The sequence below is a fragment of the Gavialis gangeticus genome, unplaced genomic scaffold (assembly GCF_001723915.1).
Source record: "Gavialis gangeticus isolate Ggan-Ray unplaced genomic scaffold, GavGan_comp1, whole genome shotgun sequence".
Classification (NCBI taxonomy): domain Eukaryota; kingdom Metazoa; phylum Chordata; order Crocodylia; family Gavialidae; genus Gavialis; species Gavialis gangeticus.
In genome coordinates this window covers 99,807,381-99,831,267 of record NW_017729022.1, presented here as the reverse complement: position 1 = coordinate 99,831,267, position 23,887 = coordinate 99,807,381, and the positions used below count along the sequence as shown (strand labels likewise).

The 23,887-nt window shown below is 40.4% G+C and overlaps 2 protein-coding genes across 2 annotated transcripts in view; one reads left to right on the top strand and one right to left on the bottom strand.

Moving 5' to 3' along the window:
• TM7SF3 (transmembrane 7 superfamily member 3) overlaps positions 1 to 9,484 on the top strand; it is a 36,861-nt gene extending 27,377 nt beyond the window's left edge. Inside the window, exons 6-12 of the mRNA XM_019515709.1 lie at positions 1,026 to 1,203; positions 2,662 to 2,748; positions 3,249 to 3,329; positions 5,363 to 5,515; positions 6,998 to 7,095; positions 7,551 to 7,713; positions 8,376 to 9,484. Coding sequence (XP_019371254.1) covers positions 1,026 to 1,203; positions 2,662 to 2,748; positions 3,249 to 3,329; positions 5,363 to 5,515; positions 6,998 to 7,095; positions 7,551 to 7,713; positions 8,376 to 8,638 — 1,023 coding nt within the window. The 3' untranslated portion in view covers positions 8,639 to 9,484. The remainder of the gene's footprint in view (positions 1 to 1,025; positions 1,204 to 2,661; positions 2,749 to 3,248; positions 3,330 to 5,362; positions 5,516 to 6,997; positions 7,096 to 7,550; positions 7,714 to 8,375) is intronic.
• A 4,760-nt stretch (positions 9,485 to 14,244) lies between these two features.
• Positions 14,245 to 23,887, bottom strand: part of FGFR1OP2 (FGFR1 oncogene partner 2) — a 16,727-nt gene continuing 7,084 nt past the window's right edge. The window contains exons 4-6 of the mRNA XM_019515710.1: positions 23,312 to 23,454; positions 20,013 to 20,126; positions 14,245 to 17,178 (exon numbers count right to left, since the gene is read on the bottom strand). Of these exons, the coding sequence (XP_019371255.1) occupies positions 17,041 to 17,178; positions 20,013 to 20,126; positions 23,312 to 23,454 (395 nt within the window). The 3' untranslated portion in view covers positions 14,245 to 17,040. The remainder of the gene's footprint in view (positions 17,179 to 20,012; positions 20,127 to 23,311; positions 23,455 to 23,887) is intronic.

Sequence of the window (23,887 nt, the reverse complement as noted above, 5' to 3'; positions counted from 1 at the left end):
TGATGTGCTGAAGCTACAGGCTCCTCTGCATTTGGATTCTTTTGCTGCTTGTCTGTATTCTGTGGTAGGTCCCAGGTCTTGGCTCCCTGGCTTTTAAATTGCCCCATGTGCAACTCAGCTGGCATTTAAAGCCTGCAGGGCTGTGAACTGGTATGGGGATAGCTTCCCCAGCCCTGTGCCTGTCCCTTGAGACTGTGCAATCCCTGCTCTCGCCACCCATCTGGGCAGTGGAGGTGGCCCTCCTTAAAGCCTCGGGACTGGGCTTGAGGGCTGTTTCCCTGAGGCTTTCTTCCTGATCTCCCATGGCTGCAAGGCTGCTTCCTGCCCTCCTCTGTGCCACCTGTCCATTGACTGGCTGGGGAGGCATGGGTGGAACTCTCCTGGGCTGGAATCATGCCAGGGCTCCAGCCCCAAACCTGCTGTACCTTTCCAGATTCCTATGGCAGGAATGGCCCTGGGGCTGCAGGAGGGTTCCTGCCACAAGAATGCTCCTCCTGCTTTCCTCCCACTTTGCTGCCACCCCCCAGTCAATCATTTGATTGGTGGGATAGGGGCCAGGGTCCCCACAGTTTTCCCTGACAACTTGTCTCTGGCCAGGCTGTTGGGGGAGCCCTGCTTTCCATCAGGTTGAATGTCTGTACATTTCTCTGGCAAGGACAATTTGGATCAGGAGCAGGGAAATCTGCCCCACGGGTACCCTATCTAGTGTCTTGTGGAAGAGCCAGATTTTCTATAGCAAGTGATCTCTTGAATGTCTGTGCAACTCTTTGCCTGGAGAAGGGTTTTTATCCAGACAAATGAAACATCTGTACATAGCCGTAGTCTTCCCTCTGCATTTTTAAGTACTATTGGAGTCTGTGCTCAACAGAACTATGGTAGGGTTTTATTTGACAGATTTGGCAAACATTCTTGCTCCGTGGCATGCAGTCAAGGGAGGAAATAGGAAGACCCCTTTGTAGGATAATGAAAGTAACCCTCAACTAATGGAAGCTTTTTTTTTGTTTTGTTTTGTTTATTTGTTTCAGATGATTACCTTAACAACTAATGACAAAACTGATGCTTACTTTTCCTCGCTTCCTGGACAAGGTGTCATCTACAACATCATTGTTTGGGATCCACTCTGGAACACCTCTGCAGCATATGTACCTGCTCATACATATGCTTGCAGCCTTGCTACCCCAGTGGATAACTGTTTTTCTCCCAGTAAGTCAAATAAGCTTGTACCAGTTCATATACACTCCCACTTTGGGAAAGTACCAAGATCTGAGCTAGGACTTCCATACATAACAACAGCCTTGCAGGATACCATAAGATATTTTAGTCCCTGCCCCTCAGGAATTCTTTGCTGATAAAGTGGAGGTGGTGACCTACTGTTCCTCAAAGATTGCACATGTGTGGCACAAGTGCACACATAGCACTCATTGTCTAGCTCTCAGTTTGACAACTTGTTCTTGTGGTCAACCTATGTTCTTAGTCTTGTTGACCATGTTACTGATGATGTACAACTGTGACACATGGGCCAAAAAGGAAAGAGAATCCAGCTTGTTCCTATAACTCTACTACCTGGCAGGGTGACCAGGAATAAAGGTATTCAATATTGCCAATCTGATTAAATGACTCCATGTAGGGAGTGAATCTCTTGAGTAAGAAGGTAGCGTCTTTACACAACTATTCCTCTGATCATAACTATTGACAAGGGAGGATGACAGCAGAAAAATGAGGCCTAATTCTTCAGTGCCTCAAGCAAACTTTGAGCTTAGTTGCTGTGTGAAGTGCATTGATTGTAAGGGGAAAGCATAGGTACTACTTAAATTCCAATTGTGTCTTGCATCTGTCTTACAAGGGCATCAGTTTTGCCCAAACAGAAATGCAGTGGAGAGCAGAGCCTATAGTTTTTTGTTAATCTTGGCACATGAATATACTTTTTTCCCCACATGCTATAACTTAAACAGCTGAGGTCATTCAGCCAAAGCATTCTGCAATCTGTGGGAGTAAGATGGTATGTCTAAGGCTTTTCATGACCATTAAGAGAACCTGCTAAACTAGCTTCCTTCCTGTAAATCATTAAACACAAGAATATAACACAAAAACATCTAGAAAGTTCCCTCAAACTATTCCAAGCTAATAAGGAAGCTTATAGAAAGCAGAATTTCCTTCTGTATAAAGAGCTTTTTGTCTCAGTAGAGCGGAGTTGTGGTGATATACTCGTTTAACACATGACAGGGGCAAGTCTCCTCCTGAATGGCTGTTTATGCTATAACTTTGTTATTGTAGTATGGTTCAGTGTGGCTGTGGCTTGCCATGCAGTCTAGTTTCCAAAACTGGAAGGCTATCTGGATGGTAAAAGCTATCAATACCTTGCTAGCATAAGAATTTGTATTAATTTTAAATGAAATGTAAACGTATACAGCTTAAAGCTAGCATTTCAGAGTTCCAATTCTGTTACTAATTCAATGGGTAGAAAAACCCACAGTCTGAGTTTTGGCACTGCTCAACTGCTATAAGAGCTGTGCTGATCAAAAGTATTGATAGCGTCTTGTGCATCTGAACAGTCAATACTTGGTATCAACAGTGAGTTCTTGGCTTGTTTGTGTAATCAAACAAGTTTAAAAGTAAAAAAAAAAAAAAATCATCTTACCTGTTCATGTTGTTTCCTTATAGCCAAACTCCCTACCAAAATATTCTTCACCATTCTTGCTGTCCTTGGCCTCTTCATTTGTTTCTTTGGACACAGGTTCTGGAAAACAGGTACTGTTTGGCTTGTGTGTGTTGAAGAGTCAAGATTTCATGTGTGTCAATTACATAATTCACAAGCCTGGTCCATCATGCTGTCTCTTAACTATGAATTGCTGCATACATCACAGCAAGGTCTCTATTCTAAATAACCATTCTACTGGGATGATCATTTATATGCACTAAAACTCTGGCCTTGAGTAATAACAGAGCAGGAAGTTGAAACTAGTGGGAGATGGACTAGGATACCTGTTGGAGACTAGCTGAAGTTTTTAGTGTTTTGTAGGAGTGAGTTCATTTGCCAGTGCCAGATACTTGAAAACCATTTTTTTTTTTTTTCCTTCCCCTTCCTATCCCTCTTCCCTCCACCCCCCCAGATCTCTGCACATTTGCTTAATGGGGATCCCAGTTAATAGGTTTTGGTTTCTTCAACTGTTCTTGAAGTAGGTATAGTGTAGAAGGCTGTATGAAAGCATGCTAAACTACTCTTTTTTTTTTTTATGTTTCTACTTCAGACTTGTTCTACATGGGCTTCATCTTCATGGGATTATTTTTCTTTGTATTAATTACAAGAGTGACTAACCTTGGTTATGATGGTGAGTAAAGACAAACTTGCAGTTTTTTGGGAGGGGTGAGGAGAAGAATATGATCAAGCTCTGAAAAGCCTATTGAAATCCATGGGGATTAGCAGGGTCTCCATTTTACAATGGGAAAAAGCGGTGTGGACTAGTTGTGTGTGTCTGTGCATGCATGCATGCATGCATCCATCCAGACTTGTTTGCCATCTCCTAGGAAACAAGCAAGGCCACTGAACTGAGTCTTAATGGCTATTGCCTAAGCAGTTCCAAAGAACCCAGAAATAACTGTCATTTCACAACCTGAAACCATATCTGTTACTGTTTAACTGCAGGACACCAGAAGCTTAAATTTGGATACCAATTTTAGAACTTCAGAAGGTAGTGGAAAAATTGCAACACTTCCCGTCTTCCCCCTCCTTTTAGTCACCAGGCCACCCCTTATTGTAGTGGATTGGGCCTCAGGATCTGGGGTTAATTCCTGGCTCTGGTTCAGACTTCCTTTTTCAGTCTGGCTGCATGTGGCCAGGCCATAGCATCTGAATTGCAAAAGAGCAATTTTAATCAAAAATCTTTTAATCAAGCTTTTCACATCACCTGTAAAATGAGGTCTATATTTTCTTTGTGTGTGCTTCTGATGAGCTTACTCTTTATGTATAGAATCTAGAATAGGGCAGCCTTGATGCAGGAGGTGGGAAACCTAAGTCAGTGGTTCTCAACCTCTTTAGTCTCGAGATACTGCCGTCCATAACTTCAGAATTTCATGGCATTCTAGTTGAGAATCATTGAACTAGAATCTAAATTCAGAAAAGACATATGGAGGGATGCATTGAGGCTAAAAAGAACCACTGGCCTAGCTGTTCCAGCTAACAGTGGCAAGATGGAACCTGCTGTGCCCAGCTCTCCACTTTCTGTCATCAGTTTGTACCTGTAGTGGTAAGTGGGGGGGCCCCCTTCTACTCAACTGATCCTGTGGGATCTCATAAGCTGGTGACCATTCATGTGGCCCCTGCCACTGGCCCTGGGAGCATGGGAAGTTTGGCGGCAACTAACTGGGATGCACAGCTTGGCTGTCACCCACTTGCATCAGAGCGGGCTGCTGGAAACATGGGGAAAGCTGACACAGTGACTGCCTGAGGGCAGCTGCAGTCTTCAGAGAAGCAGCCCTGGGAGCTTCTGGGGTAGCTGTAGTAGGCACACAGGGCTCCTTTAGGGAGGAGAATATTGGTCTCATGCGGGCCAGGTGATGCATCACCCCAGCATGTTGCTGGACTGTGGTTGAGAATTTTTGTTCTAGGTACTGTTGGCATACACAGTAGGGCTGTGCAAAGCGTCAGCAACTAATTTGATTCGGTGGCCAAATCTCCAAATCCAAATCAAATCAGGAGACTCTTTAATGTCTCCAAATCGAATCGGAAAGATTCACAGACACAGTTTTAAATGTTTTGTCTATGTACCTCTAGGTACCAGGCAACTCATGAATGGGCAGGTGGAGCATCCCATGAGAGCATGGCAGTAGACCCGGAAGTGGACCAGAAGCATTTCCGGGTCTGTCGGGGAGCTGCCCCATGCCTCCCCTCAGCTCGACGACTGGTGCCTCTTCTGGGTCTGGGGGGCACATGGGGTCCCCCCCATGGCCAATTGCCAAGCTGGGGAGACGTGAGGGGGCTCCCCAGTGCGCTTGGCAGCAGACCCAGAAGTGGACTGGAAGTACTTCGATCCGAATCAAATAGGACCTGTTTCACACACCCCTAATGCACAAGCTTTCTCAGCCTGATGCTTACCAAAGGCAGGAAGAAGAAACTGTGACAACAGAATCCAGGGCTGTTTACGCTTGGAGGAACAAAAATCAAATGCAAAAGCAGCACACGTCTATAGCCAAGTACTTGCATTTGACCGCTGCAAATATTAAGGCCTTAAATTTTATACACCGAAATCTACAATGATGTTGCAGTGCATGGAAACTTTGTAATGGCAGCCTTCTGAGTTGTAATGTCATCCAAAATAATGGATATTTGAAATCCTAGAGGCACTCTTCTTTTTCTCTTTTACAGCCTGCCTGATTCTGACTGCTGTAGCTGGAATTGTTGGAGGGCTTCTCCTGGTTGCTTATTGGTGGAGGTTTGGTTTTGTCCCACTCTGCATGGTGCTTGTTGGACTTATGCTGGGACTCCTCTTTTCATCGGTGATCTTCTTCACTCCACTAGGTATGCCCTCTGTTAATGTCTGAGTCTGCCAGAGACTGCAGTTGTAGTGAGCCAAGCAAAGTGGAAGGTTGGCTTTTCATATTTATCTGCTGATGCAGCTCAATTCTAGAGGAGGGTGCCACCTTCTGGCTAGTCTATGGAGAGTGTCTGTAGAACTGGGATGTAGGCATGTGAGCCTTCTCTCATCTTTAATGTTTGAAGGGCTGTGTTACATCTCTGCAGCTCTCCTGAAGTAAGGAGTCCTTGCAGTGCTGCTTAATAGTGTTCATAAGAGGGGAGAGGGGTGGAATCCCCTAGCCCTTCTAGTCTTCTCTATAAACATGTGGCAAAACTGCAAACAAGCCTGTATTATAGTTGGAGCTGTCCCTAGGCAGCTTGCTGTTTCAGCAACTGGGATGTCAGCTCTACCCCATGTGTGGATGAACACGCTACCTATTCTACATGCCCTATTCTTTCGCTCAAACTGTCTTGAGGCCAGTTGTAACAATGGAGAATCTGTCATACAGTAACAACGAGGGGAGTTTTGGCTGAAGATTCAGATACCTCTCTTTAATCCAGGATAGAATACCTTGATTTGAAACACAAATGCAGAACTTTGTTGATAGTCTTGTCCTCAAGGGAGTTGGATTCATGCTTCCAGCTGTACTGCTGTACTCCGAAGCGTCTAGTATGACTACGCTAACAGGTTTTTACTGTTGTTGCATCTCCCTAGTGAATCTGAAAGAAGATGTCACTAAAAGCATGTTTATAGTTGGATGACTGAACTGAAGTCCCTCTGGGTCAGCAGCATAAGCAATGCTTTGCTTAAACCTCCGGAGACTTAATTTAATCTTCAGCCTTACTCTGGCAGTAGAACTCAAGCAGCAGTTTCCCCTCTCTCTCCCCAGCTTTGGCCAGGGGGTTAATGCAAACTGAAGGAGGCATGTCTGCATACTATAGGCTGTGCATGTCACTTAAATGAAGTATGAACACTGATCTCTGTGCAGTCCTGTAACAAAACTGAGTGCTTTGCATGGGTGGAGAGATCTGCCTATTTGAATTCATTTTGAAGCAGAAACTCTGGGTCTATAAATCCAGTTAGGCATCAAGAGTCTCCTTCAAATCTCATAAAAGACTTTTCCTTATCCTAAATGAGAAGTTTTACATATAAACGTTTCTTCTCGCTGATTCTGTTGTGCAGACTTACATTACTTACAGCTTATTGCACTAAACACATTAGACTGGTTATGGGCTGTTTTAAGACGAGTCTCTAAGAGTATTAGTGCTGCATAGCACAGACGGGAAGGAATTTGGCATGTGAGTGCTACTGCCTGTAACTTCAGACGTAACTCAAGGGTCTTGGCTTGCCTTACTGAGGTTTTATAACACCAAGTGTGTTGGAATGAGATTTTCCTCTTCACGTTGTTGGGGCATTTAATTTGAAAATAGATGCGATTTCATTAGGCATGCTTGTGGCTGACAAGTAGAATGGTGTCTTCACAGGAGATTACAGGGTTTTTCGTGACGATGCTGTGTTTTGGGTGACCTTTTCTTGCATAGCCTTGATGATTCCAGTAGTCTTTGTTGGCTGTCCAAGAATTGTAAGTATTTGCACAACGCTTCCTACAATTAGGATGGATGCATGGCTGAGACCTTCAGCAAACTTCAGTAAACCATCATGCAACTTTGTACAGCTCTCCAAAGAGCAAGGCTGCTGTGGCATGCTAGCTATAGAGAAAAACTCTTCATTTATTGTATTGGGATCCCATTATTTTGGGTGCTGTAGAGGCATTTAGAAATTTTATGCTGAAGAACTTCAATACCTTGGACAAGACTTAATACATGGGGACCATTTGAGGGAGGCAGGAGGAGGTGGGCTGGAGAAAAGGGAGAAAGCAATAGCAATAGGAGGCTACAAGACTAGTGGTGCTTGCAGATTTCTTAAGTTGCATCTTTGTTTAAAATTTTATCATGAGGTTCCCTCCTATTATCTCCAAGGGAGAAATAATGCTCCTAATTGGAAAGTGCAGAATGATCTGATTTTTGTCTTTTGTAGTTGAACATACTGGCTTGTGGCATAGTAGGCTCTTACTCAGTGGTTTTAGCTATTGCTTGTTACCTGTACACGAGCCTTGCTTACATCACCCTGGACCTGCTCCGGAGAATTCTGAAGAATGACTTCAGCAGAGCTTATACTAATGTGCCCTTCCAAACAAATGGTAAGCAGTATTGCCATAAACCTGTAGGTCTGCTTGTGACTTTGCTTCAGAGAACTTACCGTTTCCTACCCTAACCCCTATTATATTGGAGCACCTAGTGAATATGTAGCCATGTTTCTTTGCCCCTAGCTATCTTATGAATAGACAAAGATCAGGTGACTCAGCAGTTTTGCATCTGCTCACTGTTCTATAAAAGCTAGAGTTCCAGATGTTGCTATGGGCTTGGGACCTTGTTTCTCTTTTCTTTTCTTAAAGAAGATTTGTTACCTTTTTAACTGCCTATAAAAAGTTGTTCCTAATCTGGGTTAATAAATCATGGGGAGTAAGGCCGCAAAAGCCAGAGTCTTAAATTGCATTTAAGAAAAAAGGACTGGAAGGGACCTTCTTTACCACTAAGCTTAGTGGGCTGCTTTTGTAGGCATCAAATCCATATGATGCCCTTCACAAACTGAAGTACAGTACTGCATATCAAGAGCTTTAGCCCTCTTTTTCCAAAATGATGCATAGAAATATTGTTCAGTGCACAAAAAGGTATTGAAATCTATCCAAGACATGAATTGGGGTGCCTTCTGCAGGGAGGTGGGGTGGTGAGACAGAGGAGAGGAATCCTGTCTTGCTGGTGCCATTGCAATGAAATTTAATGTCTTCCTTCTCCCTTCTAGATTTTATCATCCTGGCAGTCTGGGCAATGCTGGCACTTGGCGGAGTAACAGTGCAGCTTCGCCGAGAAAGAGGCGAGGTACCCTTCCCACCACACCCTTATCGGATCTGGAAGCGAGAAAGGGAGCGTAGGAGCACCAATATCCTGGATCCCAGCCACCACGTCCCTCCGCTGAGAGAGAGGATCCATAACAAACTATTGCAGATCAGGGAACTCTTCCGGAAAGAGCAAGCAGCTGGGGAAAGAACTCCACTACTTCTTTGACTGACTGACCCAACACTGGTGACATCAGCTAAAAAGGGCTCTAAGAATTTACTGGACTAAGGATGTTTGTGGACCAACATCCATCCAGCAGTGCTAGACTGAGTTCTTATTGCCTAGTCCTGCTTCAGAGAGTGTGCTGGACATGGAAGATAAATGGTGTATTGGACACTAGCCTATGCCACTTTTTTTAAATGGCTCACTTGCCCTACTGTACTATGCAACTCTTGCTGGCTGTAGAGAGCTTGTACTAAGGTTGGAGTACACAGAGTGCAATGACCAAGGTGTTCGTCTTGTGTTTTGAAATACTTAATGTGCAGGTACAACAAGATTAAGACTAAAAAAAATTTAAGAAAGTTCCTTGTGATCAAAATGTGCCGTGTCAGAATTCTACCCTTGTCTTGCAAAAATCCCATCCAAAATACCTATCTCTGTTCCTAATGAATGTGCACATTCTGTGCTTAACATGCAAGGGAAGAATGATGCTGAAGACTATATATTGAAGGAAGTACCTTTTTTAACTGCAGTGTCATTGCCTATTAAACCTTCAAAATAGGTACAAAACCCACATCTCTAAATACAAGAACTATTTTTTAACTGTTGTTGAACCATGATAAACTACCAAGAAACTTGTGAGTTTAAATTGCACTGGATTCATGCTTCTGTATTCCTGTGTGCCTAGATTCAAGAACTAGGCTCTTGATCTGGGAAGGAATAAGAGAAGCTCTTGCTGCCCTTGCTTTAAGCTGGTTTTGATATCAGTTCTGTAGCAAGCTGTTCATCTGGTCTATGCCTAGTAGTAATGTACAGAGATGATGGCTACTAATAGAACACAAAAGGTTTCCTGCCCTCTTACCTGCTTCCTGAAGTGGTTTTTTTCCTCTTCTTTTTACCTGAGTTTCTTTTTTGTTATTCCTTGCCATGTGCAAGAAAGAATGGCCTTGTTTTAATTATCAGAAAGTGAAAATTAGACAACCTGCTTTAGTACCTCCAGAAAAGAGAACCCCCCCAGCGTATCTTGAACTTTAAGACACTACTTCTAAAATCAATGCTTTTATCTTCCCTGGGAGGTGGGGGTTGGGAAAGAGGTATGAACTGCTTACTGTCGGTACAGTGTTGACCTGAAACCTTGCTGGCTACAAACATGTAGCCTTTTCTTGCACTCTACCTTCTCAGCAGCATGGACTCAGATAAAAGTATTGTCTAAAAGGAGTTCTAGGACCACCTTGCTACTCCACAGACCATGATTGTATTTCTCTACTTAATCACTAAAAACTTGCACTTCCTCTGAACAGTGGAAAGGAGTGTCATAGCTGTGGATCACTTAAACATGGGACTTTCTCCTCCAGCTCCCCCCCACTCCAAAAACTGTCCCACTGTCCTTCACTTTTTTGTGTGTACACATAGTGAAGTCACACCTTTTTTTTTTTTAAAGCTATCACTGTAGCATCTTACCTTCTAGGCCCCCATCTTGGCTTATTCAAGTGGCTTTGTTTTCCTTTTTCCTCCATTGCCCTTATACCTCTACCATCTGTGCAGCAAATAGCATTGACCATTCTTCCTCCAAGGAAAATCTTTACAGAATAATCTATAATGAAACCACCACTAACAGTACAATACAAAGTCACCCAAGCAAACTTCAGTTGCAAGCCACACAACCTCCCAACTTGTTAATAAAGCCTTTTTTTCTTCTTTTTGAGATCTTGATATTAAGACCATTTTAATACTAACAAGAACAACTTTAAAGGCCAACTTTTCTTAATTTTCACTCCGTGGCATGTTCATCTTTAAGGCTGACCTGAGGTAGAGATCAAGTTTATTTTGATTGCTAACAGCCAGATCCTCAAGTGGTAAAGCTAGGTGGAACTCAACAGCCATGTTGATCTCTACCTGCTGGGGCTCTAACTCCAAATGCACTGTTCCCCACAGCTCACCTAGGGGAAGGGGAGGCCTACCTCCATGTTATATACCAACCTGATGCTTTTTGACTGCCTTATAGCACTGATAATACAGAGCATAACTTTGCCACATACAATGGCCAAAGTAGCAAACACTTATTTTGGTGCATTACTACTCTGAAACATGTTTATCTTGTTTTTATAATTACCAAGCTCAGCATTGTGAGAGAGAAACAGATTTAACTCAAATATTTTCTATCTTTTTATAATAAAGATGTTTCAACAGGGTGTAGAATCAAAAGGGTCTGATCTTGAGATGCTTTGGGTATGCACATAGCCTGAACCCATTCTGACTGCTGCATGCATCCCTGCATTCTGTGCATTTCCTGTACAGCTTCAAAGGATGAGGTGGGATTGCATTCTTACAATTACAACTTGAGGTCCCAGTTGAGATGACAGCTATTCAGTGCCATATAAAACAGGAGTATGTGATTGGAACTGCTTACAACTTAACTGGACAATTCCTTGGAGAAAGGAGATTGGAAATGTATAAACAATCTCTTTTTAAAGATTGGAAATTTTAATTTTTGATTTAAATAAACTCTACATGCTACTTCAGCAAGTTAAGGCAGAGCAGGGAATCTTAAGTCATTGGACCAGAAACAGGAGTAACCTCTTCCAATCCAAGCTGTAGCCTGGAACCATTGCTTGCCTGCCTAGGATAATGTATGCAATGACTGAACAGTCTATACCTAAATTCCTGCAAAAAAGGCACTGAAGTGCTCCTACCACAGACTGCTTATTGCTTGATGGTTAGGACACTCAGAAGTGAGTTAAAAATCCCAGGAGGAACTGAGGCTGAAGCTTCCCAAACTGTAGGTGAGTGGTCTAATCTTTTTGAGCTCTTGGATAAAACATAGGCATCCCCTCCATCTGCAGAGGCTGATGCAATGGAGCGATCTGACAACAGTTACTAGTCACGCAGAGTAATGCCACCTTTTATCCATTCTGATAAAGCTTGAGGACCATACCTTGGGAAGGTTATACCTCAGTATGGTTAAAACCAATTACTTTTGAATTCTTCTATATGAAAAATGTGAGAGATAGTAACTTGTGTACACAGCTTAAGACATACTAGCTAGTGCTGTGCTGTCTGCTGCCCGTGAGACCCTCTTTGCCACAATACAGAATCCCTGAATTGATTCTTATATTATAATCTTTTTAAATGTTCACTTTTCTAGCTTCCCTTCTGAAACAAAACAAAGGACCCAACAGCTGTATGGAGTACTATAGGCATAAGCATGCTTGTTTCTAGTGCCCCCTGCCGTGATAGAACTAAAGCACTGAGTCATGGGAGGTTTTTTTTGCTTAGGACAAAACCAAATGGATCAATTCAAGATCACTTGCATCTCTGGTTCCTTCCTTCTTTTGAAGAGGGAGAGCTGGAATATAGCCAGTATTCTAGCCATCGTTAATCAAGGCTACTACTGGATAAGAGGTAAAAAAGGGTCCTGTTGATAATGCCATTGACAGGATTCAAATATCCCTGTAATTTGTTGTTCAAATAGATAAGGAGCATATTTCAGTGTCAGCTTTCATTTGAGAAAACATTGTGGCACTCATGGCTGTAAGGCTAATGGTGAAAAGACAAAGACTAAACTTGAGCAGTAGCTAGAGCCAACTTGAAACAAAAGTTGTTATGGAAAAAAAAAAAAAATGGGTGGCTCAGTTCTGGAACTTCATAAACATCCAATAAATGCACCTTTCCCAAACCCACTTTCACCATATTGGATAAAATCTATTGCATATTAAAAAAACAAACAAAAACAAAAACAAAAAAAACTTAAAACAGTTTGCAAGGCTGATCTAATAGTTCACTAAAAATCCCCGGGAGCAGATTCTGAACTCAAATTGACTATGAATGCAGACTGTCCCTGTGAAATGTAACTAAATAATTAAAACTTCAGTCCTGGTACCAAGATCCTGTTAAGAGTGTCAGTATCAACCACATTGCTGTTCTCCAACTGAGTTGTGCCTAAAACCTAGGCCTTTTTCTAGCAACTGATGCAGCATGAAATAAACTTGCTGCTCTTAAGCTTTGGAGAACCAGGTTGGCAAGGTAGAGAAAGCATGGCCTTCAAGGAGGGCTTTCTACCAGCAGTGGGCACACTCAATCATTGGGCAACTTGTAGAGAATTACTCAGTTCCCAACTCAGTGTGGAATACATATACAACAACTCACTGATCTGGCTTAAAACTCCAGGTCACACAGTTACAGGACAGGCAGATGAGTGGAGATTCCTATATACCACTTTAAATTGCTGCTAGCAGCAGCAGTTTAAGTTTGCCCCACTACCAAACTAAAGTTACCATCAGTTTAGGATAATTAAAAGAAACCCAAAAGCACTGACTAGCAATAGAACAACAGACTTCCAGTAGTTCTTTTTTTATATTCCTACATAGCTGTGTCTTTCCCCTTATGGTGGTTTTTCTAGTTTAGGCTAACTGCATCCTTTTGACAGTCTTAACTGTAGACTTTCCCTTAGTTTTCAATCTTTTTCCTATTGCAGTTTTAAGTTTATTTAATACAAGATATGGCCTTGTCCTAGTAACAGTCCTGAAGACATTTGTGTTTAGCCAGTTATTTATAGAGCATAAGCATTCCCTCTTTTCTAGTTTTTCTATCATGTCCTGAGTACGATACCATCAATTAAACATGTTAGCCGTTTTCTGCAATAGCATTGTCTTTATTTTCTTGGTCCTTCATTACATCTTTTCTGCTTCAGTAATATTACTGCCCAACTAGTATCTTCCTGGAACCACTAACATTGGGCTGCTGTTAAACATGAATTAATTCTGTGCATTTTGAAATGGACATTAGGCACTATCAGCATAGCCAAATTCCATCTTAAGATTTATTGGTACATTCCAACTTACTTCTAGCTTGAATTACAAAACTAAATCTTGTACCCATCCAACACTTCTATATGGCAATACTTGTAAACAGGCCACACATTTTGATTATTACTGACTGAAGTTATTTCTATATGCTGATATAGAAATAAAGAACCTTGAAATTTAACTTTTACTATTACTGGCTACCGTAGACAGCAGAAGGCCAGGGCTAAGGGGGCCTAGCATCCCCCTCAAACATGGCTCCACTCCTCTAGCACCACACGGCTGCAGCACTGTGCCTAAGCGTCCCCACACTCCCCCCACCAAATAATTTTCTCCTGCCACTGCTGCTGGCTATGCAAAAAGCTACTGCATTATATTTAAGATACAGAAATGATTCTTTGATATCTACAGGAAACTAGTTGTTGACTAGTCTGTTCAATTTCAAGCTAGACTTCAGATTTGCAGAAGCTGGCCAGCTTTATTATCCTGCAACATAACATGCTTACATGGGATTCAGCAGAATGTGGTTTGACACTAATCACCAGGGATCCTGGTTTAACCTGATAAAAGAAAAAAAAATCATCACAAATTCTCTGATTAATTTTAACCATGGCTTTTGGGACTTTTAAGGCTCCTCAGTCCCCCTCAGCCCTGCTCATGCCCTTCACAACAGCCCCCCAGCCCTGCTCGTGCCCCTCACTCCCCACTGCAGCCCCCCCAACACAACTTTTAAAAGGCTATAATTTGGTACCTGTCCTACAGTTGAGAAATGCTTCTCGAAAATAAACATTGCTTTTACTCATGGAGACAGTAAAGTTTTCAGTCAACTTTATTGATAAAATAAGTTTACTGTACAGTACACAATTCTAGCCATAAATTCATTTTGAGCATCTGCATTACAAAAATAATGGGCATGTGATGAAAAATAGTCACTCCACAAATGTGAGAGTTCTTTAAAACCCAAGAATGATTAGGTTTGTTTAGGGAAGGGAAGGGGAAAAATATCAAACATGTGAAGACAAACAGATAAGTTAAATCACATTTTCTATTTACAAAAACACTAAATCAAGCATTGTTTCATAATAGAGCAACCTGAAAAAAGTGCCACACACTTAAGACTTTTAATATGCAACCCTGGAAATTGGATTTAAAAAAAAAATAATAATAATAATAAAACAAAACTCCCTCTTCTGCATAAAATAAGTGACAGCAGATACTAGTCAACTGCATGATGAACAATTCTCATCCTCCAGGTTTCAAAGTAAAAAGCCCTTTTAGGGATAACAGCAACAAACTTGTTCATTTTATGTGATTTTGCTTTTGGTTTTTAGAATATTTTATCACTTTGCATCTGAGGTGCAAAACTGAATTCATGTATAGCATGCATGCGGCATTTGAGATTGTAGTAGTGGCCAAGCAGACTTTACGCTTGAGCTAGTACACTTGCATAAATTTTCCCTCGGAGAACTGTCGTAACAACCAGCTTTGAAGTCATCAGACAGACATCCTATAATGTCTAGTTTTTCCTACCTATATTACTAAACCCAGAAATGAGCAAGGATGCCACCTCACTAAACACTCTAAAATGAGAGCCAGTGGTCTTTCCTATTGTTATAGGGTTTTGGTTGGTCTTTTTTTAAATGTGAGAGAAACTCTTGCGGAAGTTTGGAGTTTCATACATGGTTATTGCAAATTAGCTATTAAAAGGCACTCTCTCCTATTAGTTGAACAGTCAGTGGAACAACTAGTTTACAAGTTTATTATATTCACCAATCGAGTTATCAAATTCTGACAGGAAAAAATAATAATAATGAAAAATAAATAAATCAACAGCTGTAATAACCATCTCTTTCCCCATCTTGCTCATTTTTAACCTTCAAAGTTATAGGAAGAGTTAACAGCACCAGTGTAATACATGTTGAATTATTTATAAATCAAGTTAGTAGGCATGGATAATTCAGGTCTGAAACATTTGTACTATGCTAAATATTTACCTACATGGGCTAGAAGGTCATTGCATTATTGAAAAAATGTTAAAAAAAAAATAGATTGCTTGACATTTAAAGGGTATTGCATTCGTTCAATTGAAATCCAATTTACTAAACTGAGCTTGAGTAGCAGTCTAGCTGAATTAAAAATACTTTTACTAAGTGAGGTCTGAGTAGTCAAAATATTCAAACTTAGATACGGTTTACACACACAGTCATTTTGGTGAAATCTCTTGTGAATGTGTTTATAGCCAGGGAAGCCATGCACAAGAAGTCTAAAAGGACATTTCTCTCTCTCTCTTTTTTTTTTTTAAACACTTCCCTATAAGAGTAAGACAAATGTTTGAAAAGGGCAAAAGCAAGGTAGGTAGTTAACTTCACATACAGGTGTCCCAACACCCATAGCTCTTCTCCCACACTGATGCTAACAATTAGCATCAGGAGGTACCACTTTAATCCTAACACACACAAAGCAAGCATCCCCTGTTGTTGATGCCATTTAGTGAAATTCTCAGTAAGAAGGACACTTTTCCCTAAAAATGGATTTGTACCTGGAAACTTTAGTTTTTAAAGTAACTTAGATAATCTCCCTCTTTTGTGAATACCAGAAATTTAAAAATGCAGATAATAGTAGTGTAGGAGGTCAATTTTCTCAACAGTAGTTTTTTCCCCACAAGCTACATGCCTGCCATCTTCAGCTTGTGTGTCTAAACTGCATCTTCCTGAATAACAATGGATAAATATCCAATCACAGAATGGAAAAGTGTGCTAGTTCTTTACAGTTTGGAAAGACTGAATCCTTTCCCCCCTACTCAAAAGGTGAATTACTAACACAGAATAAGGTGCTGTGCTCTCAATGTTACTAAAAAAAGTTTAAAATTGCATCTAGTTACTGCAAAAAGTTTATTTGAATAGAATTCCTTAGATACTGCATGGGTATCCAAAAAGAACTGCTCTTATGAAAGCAGAACATACTGCAGCTACAAGCAAAATTATAAATTTAAAATCTCAAAGTACAAGTAGGCATGCTACTGATATTTTTTTGTTCCCAGTGGTACTAACCTGTATCATTTTAGGTTAAATATTTTCTAACTCATAAAAGGTGCAAGGGATTAGATTTTTAATACGGATTTCTCAGCTGCCAAAAGAAGCACTTCCACTGGTTTCACCTGGGGTTTAGATTGTGTCCTTTCCATTATCAATCTATTGTGAAAGGCAGATCTGAAAATATTTACTTCACTAAAAATACTGAGAACAACTCAAAAGGGCTACTAGTTATTTTAGTAACTCTTAGTCAAGACTCATGAAATCTTACCTTATTTAGACAGATACATCTTTTCATAAGCAGTAAATTTAAATTAAATATGAATTTAGAGCTTGTCCTCCAAGTACTTATTGCAAAGTAATTTCAAATCTCAGTAACTGCATTAGCCAATTTCTCATCAGAATTAGGTTCATGAAAAACTACTCTGGTGCTACTGATTTAAGATACCAGTACTTCACACAGTATAAAAAAAACCAAACAAATAGAAATTGGTGCCCTATTCAGTAACAAGTGCTTGACAAGTGACCCCTGATTTGTAAAGTGTGCAATTAAAGCTTTTTTGACTTGACAGCATCTTCAGCTCTTCCTTAGGCTCAGATCACTACTCGTTACTAATGCTGACAAAGATGTACTTTCAGATGCATCGTCTTTGTTCATATTCAGAAAGGACTCTCTGGTTATCTGAAGGATCTCTCTCAAGCCTTTATTTTCATGCTACAATGAGAGAGAGAGAGAGAGAGAGAGAGAGAGAGAGAGAGACTTAATTCCTGTAAAATACTGGGACCACCTCCAACCCCCCCCAAACCAGAAAAAACAATGTATTTGTTGTTAATAACACTTTTGAGATGCAAGTAGTGGATTTTAAAAGCTCCTATTCAAATGTCACATGAACTAGGACTAATTTTTTTGCTGTATGGAATAGGTCTACCTTAAGTATCAGGAAAGAGTACAATACACCAAGGTGGATAAGAAAAGGATATCTAACTTAAAAAACAAAAAAGCTAAATAAAAGTGACAAGACTTGGATTTTTTCTCCCCACTCGATATGAACAGTTTTAAAACCACTTCTTGCAACAAAGGATTTTGCTAGTACTTAATCAAAAAGCAGCATTACCAGTCCCACACATTCAAAACTCATGATTTTTAAATCTGAAGACCTGCATTTTTGTTTGTGTGTATCCTATGGCGCCAAGAAATCAGGTACTGCTTCTAAGCTTTTCTCCAAAGTCTTGAAGACTAGAAATGACTTTTTTCTTCTGCAAAATGAAAGCCAAGATTCTCATCTTTACTATTTTCCAGGAGCTACAGCTTCAGGTAAAACATGAGACACTGAAAAACTCATTGCAAGATAAAAATCAGAAGGCACTACTGGGAAGGCATAACTAACTAGTCTTTCTTGTCCAAGTAAGTATACCAAAAGAGCAACATGAAGGGAGAACTAGATTGGGATTTGGAAGGCAATTGTGCCAATAGAAGTACTTTTATAGAACAGAAGTTTATACTGAAAACTGAAAGAATCCTTTCCCATGCAAAATTAGACGTGGCAATGGGAAGTTATAGGAGCCAAGTTATTGACTTTGCAAAAGGATTTTATAACATGTACTAATGGATGTTAAAATATGAATTCAATGATAGATAGTTCCTTAGCTTTAAGCTAGATAGTATAGGACATTGTAAAAACTGATGGAAAAAATAAAATGGCTTTGTTAAAGCTTTGTATGGTCTGGACATTAAAGGAGAGATTAGGACTCAAAGCAGACAACTGGAGCAGTTGAAAGAAGATTTGGGGGAAGAAGGCCTGAACTAAAGACTGGAGAGGGTCCAAAGGAGGGCCACTCATATGGTTAGGGACTTACAGGACAAGCCCGACGAGGAGAGACTGAGGGACCTGGACCTCTTCAGCCTCCGCAAGAGAAGGCTGAGAGGTGATCTTGTGGCCGCCTACAAATTCATTAGGGGGATGGAGCAAGGGATCGGAGATGCTCTATTCACCAGGATGCCTCTTGGAGTAACAAGGAACAATGGTCACAAACTGACAGAGAGCAGATTTAGGCTAGATATCAGGAAAAACTTCTTCACAGTAAGGGTGGCCAAAATTTGGATTGGGCTTCCAAGGTGGGGGAGGGGCGGGGGGTGCTCCCCCCTACCTTGGGGATCTTTAAGATAAGGCTGGATAGGCATCTGATTGGGGTCATCTGACCCCAGCACTCTTTCCTGCCAAGGCAGGGGGTCGAACTCGATGATCTGTTGAGGTCCCTTCTGACCCTAGTATCTATGAATAAAAAATCCTGGGGCTGTCCCAGCGATCTACTAATGCTATTTTAGAGCAACACGCAGGCAAGGACACAAGCTCTCTTTTTTAAAAATGGTGTATTTTGATAAAAAGCTAGACACGGACATAGCTGAGAGTGATCCTCACTGCCCAGCTAAGCACAGTCTTTGTTGTGTATAGTCTCATATTTATATATTTACACACAAACACAAGGAGTTTTACATCTCAGCCCCTAGTATTGCAAATAAACAACCAAAATAATTTCAGGAAAAGTTTCTGGAATGTTTGAAAGAGTGTGTGAAATTAGATATAAATAAATGTATATATCATTTTACATGCACACACACTTTCAAACATTCCAGACACTTTGCCCAAAATTATTTTTGTTGTTTATCTGCAATAATAGGAGCTAAAGTGCAAGACAGAGTCAATAAAGTACAGGTATACAGGCAGTCCTCGACTTACGTTTCGAGTTACAACGTTTTGCAGTTACAACGTTTCTAAATTGATGCCCTGTTTCAACTTTATGATGTCAGTTTCGGCTTTACAATGCTTGATCCAATGCTATGCCATGCCACGCCAGCGAACAATTTCGCTGCATCGCTCATCTCCCTGGAGAACATCTGTCCAAACTTCCTTAGACACCTTCTTTAACAAAGCAGAGAAGACTCCAGAAAAACTTGCAGCCAAGACTCCTGAGAAGACTCCAGCCAAAAACCCTTCAAAAACCAAGAGCCTTTCAGAAAGTCCAGCAGTCATCTCAAAGAAGTCCTTCCAAATCAATTATTGCTATTTACAATATAAATACATTAATGTAGCTATATTACTCATCTATAATTTGATCAAATACAAAATTCTGGGGTATTTTTGGTGAAAATAGGGTATTGGGCCTTGGTTCAGGAACCAATCCCCCTTTTATAACATTGTTTCTTATGAGAAAATTGTTCCAAGTTACAATGTTTCAACTAAAGACACGGTTTTCAGGAACCAATTGTGTCACAAGTCCAAGGACTGCCTGTATTTCATTCCAGTGGGATGCAAGTTACAACAGCTAGTCAAAGACAGCCTTATACTAGAACAAACCATTGAACAAGGCAGCATGACTGCATTTCAGAACATTTGTGTCTAGGCATGTCACACAACTCTTTCCTAAAAATGCTACACAAAGACTAACTTCCTTTGGAAGTATAAGCTATAACAGATTTACCCTCAACATATGGCAGTTTGGAAAAAAAGTCACAACTTGCTGTCAAAGCTTCTCTCATTACATACTTACTTCAAGCTGAACAATACGTTCCTGCTCTTTACAAGCCTGCTGTTCATCAATTTCAATGGCTTTTCTCATTACTGCTGCCATTTCTGTAATTTGGTCCACATGCACTTGTAGCTCCTAAGACCATAAAAATTTTTTTAAAAGTTTTAATACTGCCTCCTGCATTAGCAAAACTATAAACTGAATAGTAACAGAATAGGGTGTTGGTAACTTATTCAGCTCAGCAAAAGTTTGAGTTTGAGAAAGGCTATTTAAACAGTCACTGGGAAAGAGATGCAATCTGAACAGCCTCAGCATGGACTGGAACCTAGACTTCCTTTGTCTGGCAAGTACCTCAGCTATGAGGCTGCAGAGCCATACTCCCTCTTGGGAAGGTACTTTCCAGCTCTGGCCCAGTGAGTCTTCCCATAGGACCACTTTGCAGATAGAAATTCAATGGGCAGGGGAGGGAAGGAGTGGGAAGAATGTTTTAAGGGTGAAGACAGCTTGGTGGTTAGGAAGCTGCCCCAGGAATCTGGGAGATATAGGTTTAACCACCTCAACTAAAAGGAGCTTTACTGAATCTAGTCGCAGTCCTTGGTGAGGACTGTAATGAGCAAATAAGAACTGTATCTAGAGACATCCAAGTCATGAAAAAGGGCAAAAATTCAGGAAGATGCTCCTGCTTTCTGCATTACCTATTAGCAAGCATAGGCAACTCTACTCTGAAACCCTGCACTGTTGTTGTGCTCTCTCCCATGGCATCTTAAGTCCATGGATCTAGCCCCAAATATCTGCAAAATTTTTTCTTTGCTTTTCTTTGCTAGTTTTATTAAATTAAGTTTTCTAACAATTTTAACCCTTTAAAGTCCCTGCTAGCAGCAAAATGAGTTAAATTTCAGTTTGCAGCAAGTTTGTTAGCACATTTATTTAAAAGACCATTACTAAACACTAAACATTTTGGTGAAATCAATATAAATTGTTGAATTTTGAATGCAAAATTGTTTTTCCCAAACATTTTCTGCAATCCATTAACTAGATCTCAGTAAACAAGTGCTCAGGCTGATTGATGGGTGCCTCCTGGGAAAATGTTGTTCACTGGTAACAACAAGATTAATTCCTTGGGCACCAAGTGTGAAGCAATTTTTACTGCACTAAAAAATTACTTTGTTTTTCTGTATGTAAAGATTAGTGGAAAGTGCAGAATGAAATTCCAGGCAACTTAAATTAGAAATATTATAACCCCCCAGCACAAATCCTCCATGGGAAATGGAGCTGAACCCAAAGTATCGCATGAAACCAAAAGGAGTACTTGCCCTAACAGTACACTCTTGGGACAATTCAGAAGTAGAGACAGTTTGTTAGATACATCTAGAATCATTCCTCTGAATTAGACCTGTATACCAACACTTTCCTTCAAAAGAAATTGTACACTCTAGTGAATTTTAGATTAGTGCCTAATATCTACCTTTTAAAAACCTTTAAACCCACTTTTTGTGAAGTGATACAATACTAATATTCACATTTTAAATTTCTGATTGAACTATTCAGATATGTTCCATCTGAAGTTTGTCCCACAGAGGCTGCTACTTAAGGTTTCCAGTTAATCCTTGGGGTAAAAAAAACCCCAAACAACAAAACAAAACTGCAAATGTCAACAAAGAGGACTCACACCATTTTATTTGTCAGCGAAACCAATTTGAAAAGGCTGGTTATTCTATTTACTTGTATGATCCAATCCACTATTTTTTCTGATCCAATATTTCTTGAGAACAAGTATTTACAAATTATTTAGGGAATAAAGACTGCACATTTAAGTCCCAATCCTGTAAGCTCTTATATACAAAATAATGTATATGCAAGAAGTTAGTTTCATTGATTTCAAGAAAATATTATGCATTTGAAGTTAAATGAACAGGTAAGCAGTCAGAGAAGCAGGGTCTTGTGATTGGAAATCATTTTCCCAATATGCCAATTTCAACTCACTTAATAGGTATGTTATTATTTAAAAGACACAGTCAAAGATTACACAAATAAGTGTTTTGTTCTATTTTATAATGGTTACAAAATATTTAGGAAACCAGTCTAAGTTTCTAAAAGTGCTTTACTATGTTAAACACAAGTCATAAGCTAAAATTTAACATTCTACAGCAGTGATGCTCAATGTTTTGGCCCCACAGGGCAGACGAATGGTGCAGGGTCAGTCCATGGGCTGAATAAGATCCTGTGCGCCAAGATTGGGCCTGCATGGCCTCCGCTGTCTCAGGTGCACCAGGACTGGGCCCTACGGACCCCATGCTGTCCCTGTGCGCTGGGCTGGACTGTACACTGACTTGGCGCACCTGATCTAGCTCTATGGCCCCAGATGCATGGGGAGCCCTGCAGGCTGGACTTTGGCACCAGGAGCTTTGTCTGGCCAGGCATTGAAAACTCCCTGTTCTACAGTATCTTCCACTTATTATGAAGTGATTTATTTGTTCAACCACAGTCATTTTCAAAGACTACAACGTGATATTTTCTATAGCTTCCAATTAATCTTTTAAAACAGTTATATCACCTTCTGCTAGTACATATTAAAAGGCTGAACCATACTTTTCTTTAAAAAAATGCCAAAGTAGACCAACATAACCAAGGCCAACAAATCCTCATATAAACCTTACTGAGAGCAGTTGCTGTTGTTGTTAATTTTAATAACTCTCTCCCCTTTACATTTTCTAGGGGCATCAAGCAGCTCACAAAGATATTGGCAACTTTAGTTCCACCCAAAATCCAAAAAAGCAACAATTACTCCACAACACTTCTGATTAGTGCCAAGGAGGTGTTTTGGGGAGAATGGTAAGTCTGGTTATTCAATATTCAGAAGTTTGTTTTTCTTTTAATATTTAAGAACTAAGATTTTATCTCTTTGGAATAAAATCACTGAATACTGAACTAAATGACGCTTACCTTTCCTCTTCTAAAAAGGCAGGTTTGCCAGCCCAGCACTGACTACAAAAGCTATGAGTGTCATTAGTCCACATAGAGCTGGCTGTAAATTAATACCTGACTTTCAGTTTTCAACCTCCAATATGGTACAGCAGTTTTCATTTCTGGTCTGGCCAAAAAAGCAAATTAAAAGACTGTGGTAATAATATGCTCTTTGATGACTACTTAAATACATATCCCCAGCATCTAGTGGACAAAAAATCTGTTTGAACTACATTTTAGTACAGTGCAATGTAAAACTTGAGAACTGTTAATAAACATTCTAACATAAAAGGAAATAGAAAATGAAGGCATTTTATTAATGTTATAATTTTATATTTTTTATTAGGACACATTACCTTGGAATGTTGCTCTTTTAACTTCATGATTACACTTGGGTCATCCTTTTTGCTGGCCATGAGCAACCTAAACATCTGCTCTCTATACTTGCTCATTATAAGTTCTAAAGCAGACTGATGCTCTTCAAGAGATGTACGTAGTTCTGCCAAAATAATTTAAAAAGTTGATTCAGATTTGAATAGGAGTCGACTAAAGATATACAAAGAACCCTTCAATTTGAGGAACCTGAAACAAACACTTAGTCAATGTGCCACCTCTCCTCCCTCTGTAACAGCAGTGCTCAATCTTCTGGCCCTGCAGGCCAGCTAAATGGTGTGGCACCAGCTCTGCACCCAGGATAAGGCCCACACTAGGCCCAGCAAGTATTCGCTTTGGATTCGGCTGATTCGGAGGAGAGCAGTTCAATTTGGAGATTAGAATCACTGTCGTTATTCAATTCCGCCGAATCAGATCCGAAAGATTTGGTACTGCTTTGGAGATTCGGCCGTAGGCTAAACAGGCAGATGACATAGTTGCCTCCAGCTGGTAAGTTTGTTGGGGTGGTAGGGAAGAAAGGGGCATGGGGGAGGGCAGAC